Source organism: Meleagris gallopavo, chromosome 11 (assembly GCF_905368555.1).
Source record: "Meleagris gallopavo chromosome 11, MGAL_WU_HG_1.1, whole genome shotgun sequence".
Classification (NCBI taxonomy): Eukaryota; Metazoa; Chordata; class Aves; order Galliformes; family Phasianidae; genus Meleagris; species Meleagris gallopavo.
The window spans coordinates 2489600-2504128 of NC_139414.1; the positions used below are offsets into that span (position 1 = coordinate 2489600).

Genomic DNA, 14529 nt, shown 5'->3' on the forward strand with positions numbered 1-14529 from the left:
ACCGTTGCTCACACCTTAATCTCAAATGCAGCCTTTATTTTTCCCTCCCTTGCTTAACAGTTGAAACCTCTTTTGGAGAAGGTGGTTCTAGAGAAGAAATGCTGCCCTGCTCCAGAGCTCTTTTCAGAGCTGTAGCACAACTGCAGACCACTCAAGGGCATGGGGGGAAAGACACCTCTAGAGGTCTGGGCTTCCTGTGTCAGTTCAGATAGAAGCCTAACCACAGAGCACAAAAAGCTTTACTGATACATTATTTTGTTTATATAGACACCAGAAACACAAGTCACAGAACTATTAGCGTTACTTCATTTGGAATATTACAGCCAAAGTGTAAGAAATGTTACACAGGATACAGACACCCTGGTTAACCATTTTAATGTTTTTACTGCTCATTTTCCTACTACCACAGTGCACAATAATGACAGTTGCTAGTGGATCCCTCTGTATTACTTCAGCAGGGTAAGTGAGGCAGAAAAGGCCTACAACTTGTCCTGTGCTCCACTACCCCTTATGCTGGAGACAAATATTCTTTCATCACATGACAAACAGTGACTGTATGCGCTAGAACAAATTCACCTGTCATGGAAGTCTGGAAATATCAACGTTGCTACATCAGCTGTGAAGTTACACAGTAGAAAGAGGACCTGACCAGTACACTAAGACACAACAGAGTTGGAATATCTTACTTTCATGTGGTTGCGCATGTAACAGATACAGCAGTAACGCACGTCCAGAACTAGACAACAAAACTGCAGTTCATTTAATGGAAGAATCCACAATCTCCTGATAATCTTGCCTTTCTAAATTCTTCCAGGACAGTTTATAACATGCAAGGAAGAAAACACTAACCAAAATAACTGCTCCCCCAACAAGATCGTAAGTACCTGGCAAAATGCGCAGCACGATGAGCTGCAGGACCATGGCAATGACTATCTCTAGGTGCTGTACAGTGCTGACCAGAGCAGGGTGGAACTTGCTCAAGGCGTAGTAGACCCCCAGGAAGGCTGCTGTGGAACACAGGCAGATGGCGAGGAGATAGCTCCAGGTTTCTCCATCCAGTGGGACGATTGGCTCCTGAAGTAAGAACATGGTGGATGCCCCCCATACTGTTCCTGTCCAACTGAAGGTGAACAGTGCTGTCCACATGCTGATGTTATCTTTGATTGACCTGTAGACTATCATGGAGAGAGCAGTGGTCAAGCCTGCCATAACAGTCATGGTGTAGCCAAAAGCTTCCTTCCAGGTGCTCAGCAGAGAGTTTTCTTCCTTAACGATGTTGGGGATCATGACCAGACAAACACCAAACACACTGCCAACTACCGTAACTATGTCTACGTAAGCCATTCCTTCATCTACTAGCAAAAAAGCCAAAATGGCACTGAACACTGTAGTGGTAGCCCTCCACATAATGGTCCCGTTACTAGGGGGAACTATAGAGAAAGAAGTATAAGCGCACGTAATGGAGATAACGTTGCAGACCCCGTAGAAGAAGAGCCGGAGTCTGTACCCTTTGGGGCCAAAGGGTGGCTCGTGGTAGTAACACACAGCAGTAATGGACAGCACTTGTAAGACTGAGCGGATGAAAATTAACTCTAGTGATGGCACTTTGGAACGATCAGAAATTAATCGTGTAATTAGAGCCACGCATCCGTGAGCCACGGCAGATCCAAAAAGGACTATCCACATTTTCCTTGACTGCAGTATATTTCCTTCAGGAAAGTTCTGGAAATGCCCCATCTCACTGGGCTTGGGCAGTTGTGCTGGCTGAAGCTGCGTGTCTATTGCACCAAAAAAGGTCCTTTCTCTTTTTTTCCCAGCATTCAGTAGTCTTGTCTTTGGACTGTCCTCCATAAATACTCCCGTGTCTTCATTACCATCCTCATATCCCTCTTCTCCTGGCTGGGGATAATGAGATGTGTATTTCACTGTTACCGTGTTGGGATGAATTTTCACTCGCTTTTTGACTGGATATTTTTGGAAAGATGAATCCATTTCCTCAGAGAAATATCCTGGTCTTAAGGAAAAAACAGGGATGCACCATTATTTTTTATTTCCTGAATACTAAGAGATTCATTAATATGCAAATGCTCTTAGTGATTACAAGCCATTTTTATGAGCCATGTCCAAGTACACATAGATTGTTCTTGGTTTTGCTTTAGCTCCATTTTATTCGCCAATTCCTGAAAATGGCACGTTCCCATTATGTATGGGTTGTATAATGTCCCAGTCTATCTGTATTCTAACGAGAAAGTTCTCTCGCTGAAGCTTTTTGGCCAGTAAATACCCTGTAATGAATTATACTTGTTAATTGCTTGCTAATTTTAAAAGATTACAGGAGTTTGGCAGGAGATGACAGCCTCATTTATAAACCCCAGAGAGCAGCACAGGGAAACATCATCCCTGAGCAAGTTGGCATAGGTAGCGTATGAAGAAACAACACATTTTTGAACGATACTTGACAATGTTAAAATACCTTCTTCTTTTCACATCTTATTTCCAGTGACTGACTTTGCAACAGACTAGTTCTTCAAGTCTCATTCAATGCTTATTTTGTTGTCCACAGTTCCCTGCACCGTCTATGCAGAGCCCTTCCAGTGAGGCAGCAGCAGGGAGAACGGAACCTTCCTGTAGGAGGCCCACTGTGCCCCACCAAATACACCAACTAACACGCAGACTTTACCTGCTCTTGAGAAGTTTGATTCCAAGCCAGAAGGAGAAAACACTTCTCTGTCATCTACATCTTTGTCCACATATCTAAACAGAAACAGTAAAAGCTCTGATACCAAACAGAACAGGGCACAGCAATCTTAGCAAAGAAAGTAACACTCAAGGCAGGCATGAGACATTCTGATTTTGTTCAAGGTTGAACGTTTGAGACGTGCTATGAGGCCGTGCTCCTCTGGAACTGGCAACATTGGAGCACTGTTGGAGAAGGAAAAAAAAAAAAAAAAGGAAAAAGCAATCAAGTGTAATCTTGCTAAAATCACGCTTCAGCTTGATCTCGGAATTATTGAGTGAAGTAATCTAAAGAGCGAATGGTGGTTTGTGAACACAAGGCTCCTACAGTTTAATAACAAGAAAATTCACCATCCGATGCCCACCGTCCTGCCTTTACCTCTGCAGACGAGGGGATGCCCAAGAGGGCTCATCCTCCCCAGGAGCTGAGAGCAGCTCAGCCCCACAGGCCACAGCAGTTTGGCCTCTGGTGTGTATGACAGCCGTGGGGGGGTTGGGCTGCAAACAGCAGCACATCGCCAGGGAGACCCGCAGACAGAACCCACATAGAAGGCAATGACAGGAAGGTGTGGTAGCACTTCACAGATAGCTATCGTGACCCAGTTCAGCCTTCACATTTTCTCCATCCATGATCAGTGACAGCCAAAGCAGTGCCTGTGCCTGGCTGACAACAGCATCTGCGTAAGAACAGTCTTTTGGTCAGGGTGAGGGTTTCTTAACCCCTTGCTTACACCCAAGCGAAGCTGTATCCCAGCTCTTAGACTGAGTGGTTGGTAGGGGCAGAGAGGAATGGGGCTGAAAGTGCACCCAGGACACCATTAAGTGGTGGAGGAGGATCCAGGACTCCCATTAATGCACAGCATATATACTGCAGGAAACCTGAGAGGCACCAGCTGAAATGCCAAGGTGAGTAAATAGAGGGTAAGAGCTGAGCATCAGCTGCACTCGAGGGCAGTGTGAACCCATCTGGCATTTAAACAAAAACTACCAGCATCGTGCCCCAGTCTTATCTGCCGCTGCTTATGCTTTTTCTGTAGATCAGCTAATTATAAGTTAATTTCAGATTCTTTTAACAAGCAAATGCAAAATGAACAGGATGAGTCCGGGAAGGCAGTGCCTTTCACAAGCACAGCTTTTCCTTGTGTACCTAGCGTTTTCTTTGTGTTTTACATTCACTATTCTACCTTGTCTTCATTTTAAGACGTGGGGAGGACCTTGATCTCCACAATACATGGGGAAAGTGGGAGAACAAAAATGCAAACAGTGCACACGAGGTGTTGTTATTTGAGCAATAGTGGATCCAGCCTGTGTAAACTCAGTCCTCATCCAGAAACAGATGAGTACATGCTGCAACTGTTGGTTCATGAGAAAAAAAAAAAACAACAACCCCCTCAAATGCATTTCTCTAATTGTTAGCATACTGCAGCATCTTTCTTTCCTCCTGAGTTTTGGTGACATTTTCTTCCAGCAAATACAGAAAAGGGAATAGAAAAGAGATGAAATGCATTTGCAAATGTAGTGCTGGACCTGTGTAATGCATTCAGAGAGCTCCCTGAAGGGAAACAATGGCTGATGGGCACACAGCTCAAAATGGCTGCACGGCTCAGCGCTCCCTTCAGCACTACCAGCACTGGCAGCAGGGAGGTCTGCAAAGCAGAAAGGAGAACGTCAGAAATGAGGAGCAACGAGAAAAAAAAAACCTGCAGTGCTTCAATCACAATTGCATTTCATCGACTCAGGATTGGGTATGTGACGTGCTCTGCTGTCTCACAGGGTATCTGTTTGTACATTCAGGCCACCTGCATTTCTTAACAGTGAGAATTTCAGAGGGGACTGAGATGGGTGCGTATCCCAAACCCACAGTGGTTGTCCTGCAGGCAAATCTAAAACAAGTTAACACAGCCTTTGCAGAAAACTTGCCACTTCTGCCAATGCCTTTTGTGGAGATCACATGAAGCTCGTGGGGTTTTTTCTGCTTTGTATCCGGAGACAAAATGGTTTATTTGCATTTCTTCTGAAAAATATAATTAAATTTGGAATGAAATATAACAGAAGGCTGACAATTAAATCCCGTGCAAAGTTCTCACATTGCATAGCAAAACAAACTCTTGATTCAGACACCAACCTGACTCCCGTTTAAACTGCCAGCTCTTGGAAGCCGCTGACTGCCAACATGGGAGCACATTCCCATGGGTGTGCAAATCCTCACAACGGACTCACCGAATGTCACACACCATTAATACAACACCCACCATGACTTCTTTTGTAAAAGAACCCCTCCCCACCCCTCCTAAAAAAACCAAAAGCATGACACGTATGCTGATTAGCAATCCCAAGGTAGGTAGGAATTCACGACTGCGTGCCATTCAGTGCTGAGCAGTGGGAGATTGTGCTTGCCTTCTTGCCATGCCTGGGGGAATTCAGCCTTTGACATCTGACTGCTGCTTACCGTCAAAGATTTTTAATAGCCTCACAGGAAAATACTCTCAACCTATGCCAGGTGAGGCCAAAACCTGTCAGCCAAGTGAAATGTAATACGACAGATCTGCGGGCACGGCACCCGCAGCTCCTAACAAAGTCAGAAACGCGACGCCAGCCATCCCCGCGCCGGCAGTGCCGGCCTGGCAGGACGCTCCCTAACGCTGCCGGGATATCGCCCCGAGCCCGGACAGACGGAGGCAATCTCTACCAGGTTACTACAGACAGGTAATTTCCGCTCACGGATCCAGCAGGCACGGCGCATACCCACACAGCTCCGTGACGGGACTCGGCCTGTCCCTCTGTCACACCGCTTTGACTCCTCGCAACGCGGTTTTTCCTGCGGGCTGCAGCAGAGCCCGGCGCGTAGCTCCCAGCCTGCGGGCCGAGCGGTGCGGGCTGCGGCACACGGACGGAGCGGGGCAGGCAGTTCAGTGCCGTGTCACCGACACTGCGAAAGGGATGCACGCCACTAAATCGGAGCACCTTCATCTTTCCGGCCAGACGGCCTGGCTACATCCGTGCACTTATTAAAAATCAGTGATACTCGAAGGAAGATCGCAGCCTTTATTACAGCCTGGCGGCGGACAGAAGATGTTCTCTCTCCTATTTCAGGAACTGCAGGACGCTAACGGAGCTTTTTGGCGAACGCCGTGCTGCTCATTCACCGCTTCCCACGCTCGGCACGGCCCGCACGCTGGCGGCACCCGGCGGTGCGGCTCCGTAAGCGGCCGCCGCCGCCCGCCCTGCCCTCCCCGCGCCCCGTGGTCACTTACCGCCGCTGACACACCGCCCTCTGCGGCCGCCGCGCACCTCTCCACGGCCGGCGGCCCCCGACCCCCCGCGCCCTCGGCCGGCATCGCCGCTCCTGCCTCGCCCCCGCCGCCGCCTCGCGGGGCCGGTCCCGCCCCTCCGTCCTTCCGTCGCGACATTCCGTCCCCTCCCCGCCGCCCGTCTCCCGTCACCCGGACGACGCCCCGCCTCCTCGGCCACAGCGGCGCCCTAACGGCGCTACGCGGTCGCGGCGCGGCGCATGCGCGGCGTTTTCGCGCGAAAGACGTTTGCGGCGCCCGGCTCTCGCGTGCCGCCGTCCCGACCCGCGGCGCCCCTCCGCCCCTCCTCTCCTCGCCCCTCCCCTCCCGGCGGCGGCGGCGGCGCGGAGCAGTGGCGGCGCGCGGCCACCAGGGGGCGCTGGGGGTCCGGCGCGCGGCGGCGGCTGCGCCATTGGCGGTCGGAAATGCCGCCAGATGGCGGTTTAGGATTGCGGCTCCGGTGAGCGCGGCCCCCGCCAGCGCCGCCGCCCCGGCCCCGGCCCGCACCCGCCCGGACCCCGCGCGCCAGCCGCTCCGCAGGCTCCCGGGGCGCCGCCCGGCGCGGCGCGGCCCGAGGTGAGCGGGCGCGGGGGAGGGAGGGCGCTGAGGCGCCGATCCAAGATGGAGGCGCGAGGGGCGGGGGCAGCGGGCCGGGGCCGCTCGCTCGCTCGGTCTCCGCGGCGGCCGGGCCGGGAGCGGGCGCTGCCCGTGCGAGGAGAGAGGAGAAGGGGAGGGGAGGGAAGAGGAGGCGGCGCGGGGCGGGGCGGCTCCTGCCGGAGCAACGGGTCCCCCGGGCGCGGCGCTCTTCGCCGCCATCTCATTGTCCCCGCCGGGGCCGCCGGGGGCGCGGGGCCGAGCGCGGCGGCCTCTCCCGCTGCCGGGCCCGGCCCCGTCCAGGGCGGCGGCGGCACTCCCGCGGCTCGGCCCGGGCCCGCGGGGGGCGGCGGGGGACGCTCGGGCGGAGCGGGGGTGGCGCTTCCGCCGCGCGGCCCCCCGGGCGGCCCCGGCGGCGGAGCGGGAGCCGCGGCGGCGGGGAGGGAAAGCGGCGGGGGCCGGCGGCGCGCGGCCCGGGCCCGGCCCGCGGGAGGGCGGCGGGGCGGCTGGCGGGCGGCCAGGGCCGGGGCGGGGCGCGGGGGGGAGCGGGGCGCGGCCCGGAGCCGCCGTCGCCGCTCCGAGAGCCGCGAGGTGGTCGCGGTGCGACGCCCCACCGGGGGAGCGCGGGCACGGCGCGGCGGGCCGAGCTCCGCGCTGCGCTGCCGTGCGAGGGGCGGCACGGTGCGGCGGCCCTGCGGATACCGGGCGCCGAGCAGCGGCTGCCGGGGACGGCGCGGGCGGCCGCGCTGCGCCAGAGAACGGGCGGGATCGGGGCGGGAGCGGCGGGAGAGGAAAGCGGCCGCGGTGCCCGCAGCGGCGTCCAGAAATGCCGTTCTCGGCAGCTGTGTGCGCGTCACGGAGCTGAGCGGAGCTGCTCGCTGGGTACCCGTGTCTCGGTGCTGCAGGGCTCATCCAGTAGCTCTGTTCGCTGAGGCACAAAAGGCGGCTGTCCTTGTGGGCACGGCGGGTGCCACATCTCAGGCCTTGCCCAACTTCCCTGTGTTACCTCAGCAGAGATAAGGAGGGTCACCGTGGTTTCCCCGGACCCAAAGTAGTTCTGCCCCGTGCGCTGAGTTCCTGTTCATCTGCACCTAACAAAGTTACCTGGTGTGTGTTCGCATGGTCTGACCCACTGGGCGGTTGGAGGAAAGCATTGGATCAGAAGGCCGTGTAAAGAAGTTCCTGTGGAACCAGAGGCCGGTTTGTTTTCCTGGTAGTGCTATGATGAGCTGTTGGTGGGCACTGTGAGAAGTGCTGCTCGTGGTGCAAACCTCCCCAGCACAACTGCCCTGTGGCACGGCATGGTGGGGAGCAGGAGCTGTGGAACAGGGTGCCTCTGGTAGGACTGCCCGGCCAATGGACTCCGATGGAGCAGCAGGAGATAGCGGTGCAGAGTGGGGCTGCTTGGAGGCAGAGGAGCTCAGAGCACCTCCTCAGCACATGGCAGCTCACTGTCTATACTGCTTCCCCTTATCCTACTGATGTGGCCAAACCTGTACAGCAACATGCTGGGCAATGGTTTGCAGAGCAGCTGGTATCCCCAGCCCTATGGAGGAGGTCTCCATGCTCTGCTGTCTTCATGTTGCATACATTTTATATCACACCTGCTGTATGCACAGTGCACCTTCTGTGAGCTGGGAAGGCTTATGAGCATTAAATATTTGATGCATCGTCAAAATGAGTAACTCAGGATGTTTAGGGACTCAGTGGGTGAATATTCCTGACTGGAAAATACCCTTTCCCAAAGAAGAATATATACCTCTGGCTTGCCTTCTTGCTCGTTCCCTTTGTTGCAAAGGCTTGCTGTGCTACAAGATGACTAAATGCTGGCGTTTAAATACAATTTTAGCAGGCAGTTGAGCCTGGAGGAGTATAAAGATGTGGTGGGAGAGAAACGCTTAATTGTGATGACTTACTAAGGAAAGTTTTGTTGCTGGGATAAGGACATACCTTCACCATAACATTTGTAAATGATGTTCTGGTGGGATGCAAAAATGACTCAAACACTCCTCTGAAGATCTGAAAATTCTGCAGGTAGCACACGACGTACCAGGAGCAACAAAGTTGGCTCCTCCTCTGCTTACAGCGTGTAGGGGTGGCAGAGGGTGAATTTGGACGTGGTGCTGTGTCAGGATAGGCAGCTGGCCTCTGCCCTGCGGCTTTCCCAGTTTCCTGAAGTGCCCTCGTTTGGGTAAAGCCCCACTGCACTGCTCGAAGCCTGGAATGAGGCTATGCCTCTCTAAATCCAACAGATCTGCTTCAGGATTCCCAATGGCAGCCAAAAGGTGTTAAATGCATAGTGATTTGTTCATTTCTTTTGAAGTTTGGGGGTTTTACTTTCAGTCGCTCACTTAACCTGGAGCTCTGGAACTCTCCCATTGCAAGCGGCCAGCTACTTGTTTGCAGCGTAACTGTGTTCTGTCTGTTGGCTGGGAACAGAAAGGCACAGAGTTGGTTTTCTTTCGTGGAAGGGAGAGGGAGGTCTGACAAGGTTTGTGTTCACAACACGCAGCTCTGTTGATTCTGTTCCGGATGTAGGGATACACTTCGTTCTTCACAATATCTTTCATTTCCAAACTGATTTCACTTGGTTAGTTTTGGTGTTGATTATGTGATCAGAATGCAAAGATCTCTCTTTGTTCCTCTAGGCAATGGGAGGTTTAGAGAACATTATGACTTCATGTTGCAACTTAGTGTGAAAATGTACTTCCTGAGGCAGGTGTTGTTTTGGGAAGATCCCTCCTCATCATCTTAATTATTTTAAGGTGAGCACCCCCTTCGGCTGGATGAAAGAGCTGAGGAGGAGGAGTTGCACTGGGGCATTTCTGTCAGCCTTCAGACTTAGCTCTGATTTTGTAGCTACTTCCCAATTGCTGGCAGTCTCAGTGCAGATGATGGTTTCACCACTTGCCAACTTGTCTCGTTTGTGAGAGAACAGCCCACAACTTGGGTCCTTTTCTGGCATTACAAGGACCTGAGCTTGTGATGATTTGGCAAGGTGTTTCGTTCACATCTCTGCAGGAAACCTTTTAGAATGCTTTTTAGTAACAACGGCATGCTTGAAATAGATGTCCTTTGCCAAGATATCTTTACTGAGCCCAGGCGATACCACATACCCCAGTTTGAAACGTAGTTCGGTATAAACCTTGTCCATTTCATTTACACAACCTCCAAAGCACTTTTGTATCAGAAGAAAACATCCCCTTAAAAGGGACGAGGCAGAGGGTGCCCTGCTCAGCCCTCCCAGCTGGAAGGCAGCTTGTTCCCGTGGTTCCCCAGAGCTGTATGGGCAGCCGTGTTCCTTGCTGTGCAGGAGTTCACCAGAATAAGTGCCGTTTATTCTATAAATAAATGAAGTGAGCCTGTGTTCTGTGAGCACACAGCACACTGGTGTGGTGCTGGCAGGTTAGCTGAGGGGGAAACAGCACTGACAGATGGTTTGGCTCATGGGATAAGAACGTTCTTTGTGGAGGTGCACAGGACTAGATCTGTGTGTCAGAAGTGTTCCGTAATGTCAGACATTTTCTACAATAAAAGTAATAACAATCCATCTTGAATGCATGGGTTTTTTTTGTTTGTTTGTTTGTTTTTAACAGTAGGGAATAGCATGTGTTATGGTTTTTGGAAACAAAAGTTGGATGCCAAGATGAGAATCTGTCGCTGCCCTCCCAGGGGGGTTTCCTCTCCTTTTCAGGATTGGAATCCCATAGGAGCAGGAGGACGCCAATGTGTTAGTGTTTAACGCTGGAAAATACAACTTCATCTGGAAATGACTAATGAATTCCATCTAAGTGAGTAATAAGCATGCAGGCTTTGCACGGCTGCTCCTAGTGCTCACCAGGACCATGAGAACTGTTTCTGCACGTGGAATTGCACGGGATGCTTGAGCTGATGTGACAGCCTGCTGCAGCTCCAAGAGGCCCCTTCCCTTTCCCATTGGGTTTGCTATCTGACAAACTCTCAGTGCTTGCAGTGAGAGGGGTTTTCCTGTCAGGTGAGTGACCTGAATCGGGTGTTGTAGAAGTGATGCAAGGCCAACACAACAGTGTTCTTTGGGAGGAATTGTTCTGAAGGGTTAAGACTCCACCTTCCTCAGGTGGGAGATGCAGAGGGGCACAGATGTGTGTGCTTACCCTCGAAGCTGTGTTCAGCTTGGGGCAGTGTTTGTGTGTTCCTATGGGTATCTCACTGCTGAATCCCCCCACCCAGCTTTGCCATCGTTTCAGTCTGTGCTGGCTCTTCTGTTCTTTGCTGCTGCCCCTGCCTGCAGCACCAGGAGGAACTGGGTGTTACCAGCAAATTGTCACTTCAGCTGTTACCTCCTTTTCCACACGGACATTCTTACCAACGCCTCAAAGTTTGGGTCCTGCTCTGTGAGACTTCACTGTTGACATCAGCTCTGTCAGAAATGGCCATTTGTTCCTGCACAGTTTCCTGCCCACAGCAAGATAACCCCTGGTGCCAGGCCTGTGGTTGCCATGGCAGCTTATTCTCCTTGAGAGCCTTCTGTGAAGAAGCTTGTTCAATGTCTCTTAGAAATGAAGGTGGGTTGAATCAAGAAGAGTCAGTAGGCATGTGGGTAAGCAAAATCTTGTAGAGAAATCCCACAGACTTGTGAAATTCAGCTTTCCTGCAGCATTGGTGTGCCCTTTCTTATGCTGTCATTTATCTGCTATCTACTGCCATGGTCTCTGGGATCATTTCTATTAACAGGCTCGTTAGGCTGTCACATCGTGTTGCTGGGTGGGAGGGTGGGCACAACCTCTAACAGCCCATAAGAGCAAGCACCATTTTGCATGGGAGAATTTTCAAAGGCTGTCATTGCGTGGCTTCTTTGGTGTCTCATAATCACTTTGTGTTCCTGCAGCCTTGCTTTAGTAGAATGACACCTGGCAAAGAGAAACGAAGAATCTCCTTTAAAAAGTAAATGTTGTAAATTGATGAGAGCATATGCTGGGATTTCTGTTTTGCTGAATTTAGGAGGAATTGGTCCACGGACTGAAAATTATTGGTAATGGGAATTAGAGGAAAACAGAAAAAAGGGCGCGCACCCAGCATACAGTTGTGTAGGTCCGTTTCTGGAGGATGAGTTTAAAAGTGCTTAATTGTGGTGATACCATAAATATCATGAAATAAATCATGTAGTACAGCGTGGTAGTGTGAGCAAAGGCAGAGAGCTAAAGCAGTACAAATAGCTGCCAAGGCTTCTGAAGGGCAGCTGTGACACTGATGTTCTGGATCCTCTGCCCTTGTAGTTCCAGACCGTAGTTCGTTCATTCTTCATCTCCTTCCTATTCCACAGCTCCAGTGTGTTTCTTCAACTCTTCGAAGCTCTCCCCATGACATACCTAAGCTCCAGCTGATTGTTCCACTTGCCTTTACACAAATCAAATGCACCAATAATGTCCTTTCTCTCATCTTCCTACAAAGAAGAGGGTCTGTATGCTGGGTCAGAAGATGTGTCACTTCCATAGGTCTGCACACATCTCTTGCCTTCTTCCCTCACCTGGGTCGTTTGTTTAACCCCTCTATCAGCTGTCACCTCCATGAGCTGCATATGGAACAGCTTTCTTTGCCAAAGTGGTGAAGGCAGTGCTGAAATTTCCTTTGTCTCAAAATGTGTTGTAGGTAATTTTGAATGCTAATTACTGAGCTACACAAAGTGCTGGATGTGTTCTGACCCTGATGAGGAGAGATGCTGCATGTTGTATTTCATTAAAAGCAGCCAGTGTGGATTCTGGCAGTGCTGTCCTTATGCTGGATGACAGTGAGAACTTGAAGTCAGGTCTTATCAAACATCCTGGAGTTCAAGTGGAACCGTGTTACCAATGCTGTCAGAGAAGGAATGGAAACAAAATGCCCTGCTCCCTGCATTTTTAAATGTGTATTTCAGTATCAGACTGTAATACATGTTTTTCTTCCCAACAGAAAAGAAAAGCTGTGTCTTACACTTTGCAAAGGAATGTTTCCATGCCTTTCTGTCAGTACGTTGAAGGGTTGTATACTGGTGCTGCGGAATGAAAGCCCTGCTGAGTGGCTGCTGTGTTTCCTGGACTGACTGTTGAGGTGGGAATACCTTGTCTTTGAGTTGAAATGTTTGTTACTGCCACAGCCATTAAATCTGGTAAAACAAACTGCTCTTTCTTATGCCATACTCTTCTGGTTTCTTATTTCTGTTTTTTGGTCTGTCAGTGACCAGGTGGGACATTGGGGGTGAAGAGGCAAGGGTATCGATGTGGAGTGAGAAACCAAGGAAGCAAATAACGTCCCATTTACAACAACTCAAATGACTATCAGTTGTAGATGCCATTACTTCATGGACACTTCGTTTTCTCTGGGCAAATGAGTTTTTATGAAGCTGCTAAAGCTTGAAGGTGTATCCTGTTAAAACCTTCAGAGAATTTTCTCTGAGACTTCTGCCAGGGCTTCATCATGGGCACTGCCTGTGGGAATGCTCCACTTGCTGGAATGTCCGTAGCCTTTGTGCAGAGCTTGGAGTCTGCCCAAGTGATGCCAAAAACCACCTGTGTTTTCTGTGCTAGATTCTGAGGCACTGCTCTCTTGTGTCACTGATGTAGTAGATGTAATTGTAAAACAGGCAGCTGGGAATAACCCTTTCAACTCTTACTTGCTCATAAATATTTTTGGCAGGCAGCTCCTTTGTTGCATCTCCCTCAAACAACTTCCTTGACCTAAAGTCATGCTTTGATAACACCCACATCTGCAGTTTAACCATTGTATCTGCCTTTGTCCTGAAGGCAACCTGTTGCTCCTTTGTAAGTCCTGTTTGCATTCAAGCTCCTGACACGAGATAATGACTCTCTGTGACTGTGACCACAAAAAGCATTCAGTGTGTGGGGCAATCAGAACTGATCTGTAGTTCCCCACCTCTGATCCCTTCACCTACAGACTGCTGAACAGCGCACAGAGCCTTTGCTGGATGTTACAAGGCACAGTTGGTTTAACGTGGGTTGTTTGAATTGTGAATGTATGACCAGGTTCATTGCTGCTGGAAAGGGTGAGTGTGACACAGGCAGAGCTTATGGGATCTGCAGAGGAGCGAATGCATAATTGGAAAATGGGGGAATATACACAGGTTGCTCTGAAAGTAATGCTTCCTATTTATATCCACAGAAACTACTACAGCTACAAAGAGCCATTTGATAGTGTTTCATAGCTGGGAATTTGCTGTTTTCCAGCAGTCACCACTGCTAGCTCTGCATTTTTACCAGGGATGAACATGAGCTTGCATGCCGTGCTCATAAGCATCTGCACCCATGGAAATGACTGCTGTTGCCACTGCTGAAACACAGCAGCCACCACCTCGCCGTGCTGCACCCACTGTTGGTCTCCATCGGTGTTCAGCAAGCATTGATGAACATCCCTGGGTGCCAGTTTTTCTGCACAGAGGAATTCAGTGCTACCCCTTTGCTGCACCCAACGCTTCCATGTCAGCTGCTGTTCTGTCGGTCTGCCCCTCTGCTGCCATCTGGCACGTGGCCACAGCAGGCAATGGGGTTGCATCCTGCTCCCCACAGCACACAGACCTTGCACTGCACATTCCTGCACCAGACTCAGAGCTGCAGGCTGATTATATTACAACAAAAATTATTCAAATTAATTCCTGAGTATGAGATAAAGGCTTTTTTTTTTTTTTTTTGGCCACTTTTTTCCCCTTAAGTATTTCAGTGGGAAAATTCTGCTGAGTTTTCCTTCTTCAGAGCCAAGAGCTGTAGCTGCCCTGTTCTGTGGCTTTCATGTGGGAGCTGCACGTTGCTACTGTGAGTGAATGAATCCCTGAAGTGACCGGTGTGTAAGCATCTGCAAAACAGTGGATGCTAGCTTGGCAGAGGCCACGAGATAGGTTCTTCAGAGTGGATCTGCACTTAGCAGATTTCATCGTTGTGCA

General features: G+C 50.8%; 2 protein-coding genes across 5 annotated transcripts in view; one reads left to right on the plus strand and one right to left on the minus strand.

Annotated features, from left to right (window-relative positions):
- Positions 1-283: 283 nt before the first annotated feature.
- SLC35G2 (solute carrier family 35 member G2) lies at positions 284-6158 on the minus strand. Of its 2 annotated transcripts, XM_085232731.1 has the most exons (3): positions 5991-6062; positions 2681-2754; positions 284-2014 (listed from the first exon to the last, which is right to left on the minus strand). In XM_085232731.1, the coding sequence occupies exon 3, from the start codon at positions 1990-1992 to the stop codon at positions 757-759; it is 1236 nt and encodes a 411-aa protein (XP_085088857.1). In that variant the 5' UTR covers positions 1993-2014; positions 2681-2754; positions 5991-6062; the 3' UTR covers positions 284-756. The 2 variants fall into 2 exon arrangements, with proteins under 2 accessions (XP_085088857.1, XP_085088858.1); XM_085232732.1 differs by lacking the exon at positions 2681-2754 and having other exon boundaries at positions 5991-6158.
- Positions 6159-6388: 230 nt separating this feature from the next.
- The window catches only part of STAG1 (STAG1 cohesin complex component), a 163952-nt gene continuing 155811 nt past the window's right edge, over positions 6389-14529 (plus strand). Inside the window, exons 1-2 of one of the 3 annotated variants that reach the window (XM_085232711.1) lie at positions 6389-6602; positions 12549-12686. The gene's annotated coding sequence lies outside the window, so the exon portion shown is untranslated. Of the gene's footprint in view, positions 6603-11827; positions 12687-14529 lie in introns of those variants that run through there. The other 2 variants (XM_085232710.1, XM_085232712.1) reach the window with 2 other exon arrangements.

Coding starts and splice junctions, on each gene's coding strand:
- SLC35G2 (XM_085232732.1), bottom strand. CDS start 1,992: ATGGATTCATCTTTCCAAAAATATCCAGTCAAAAAGCGAGTGAAAATT.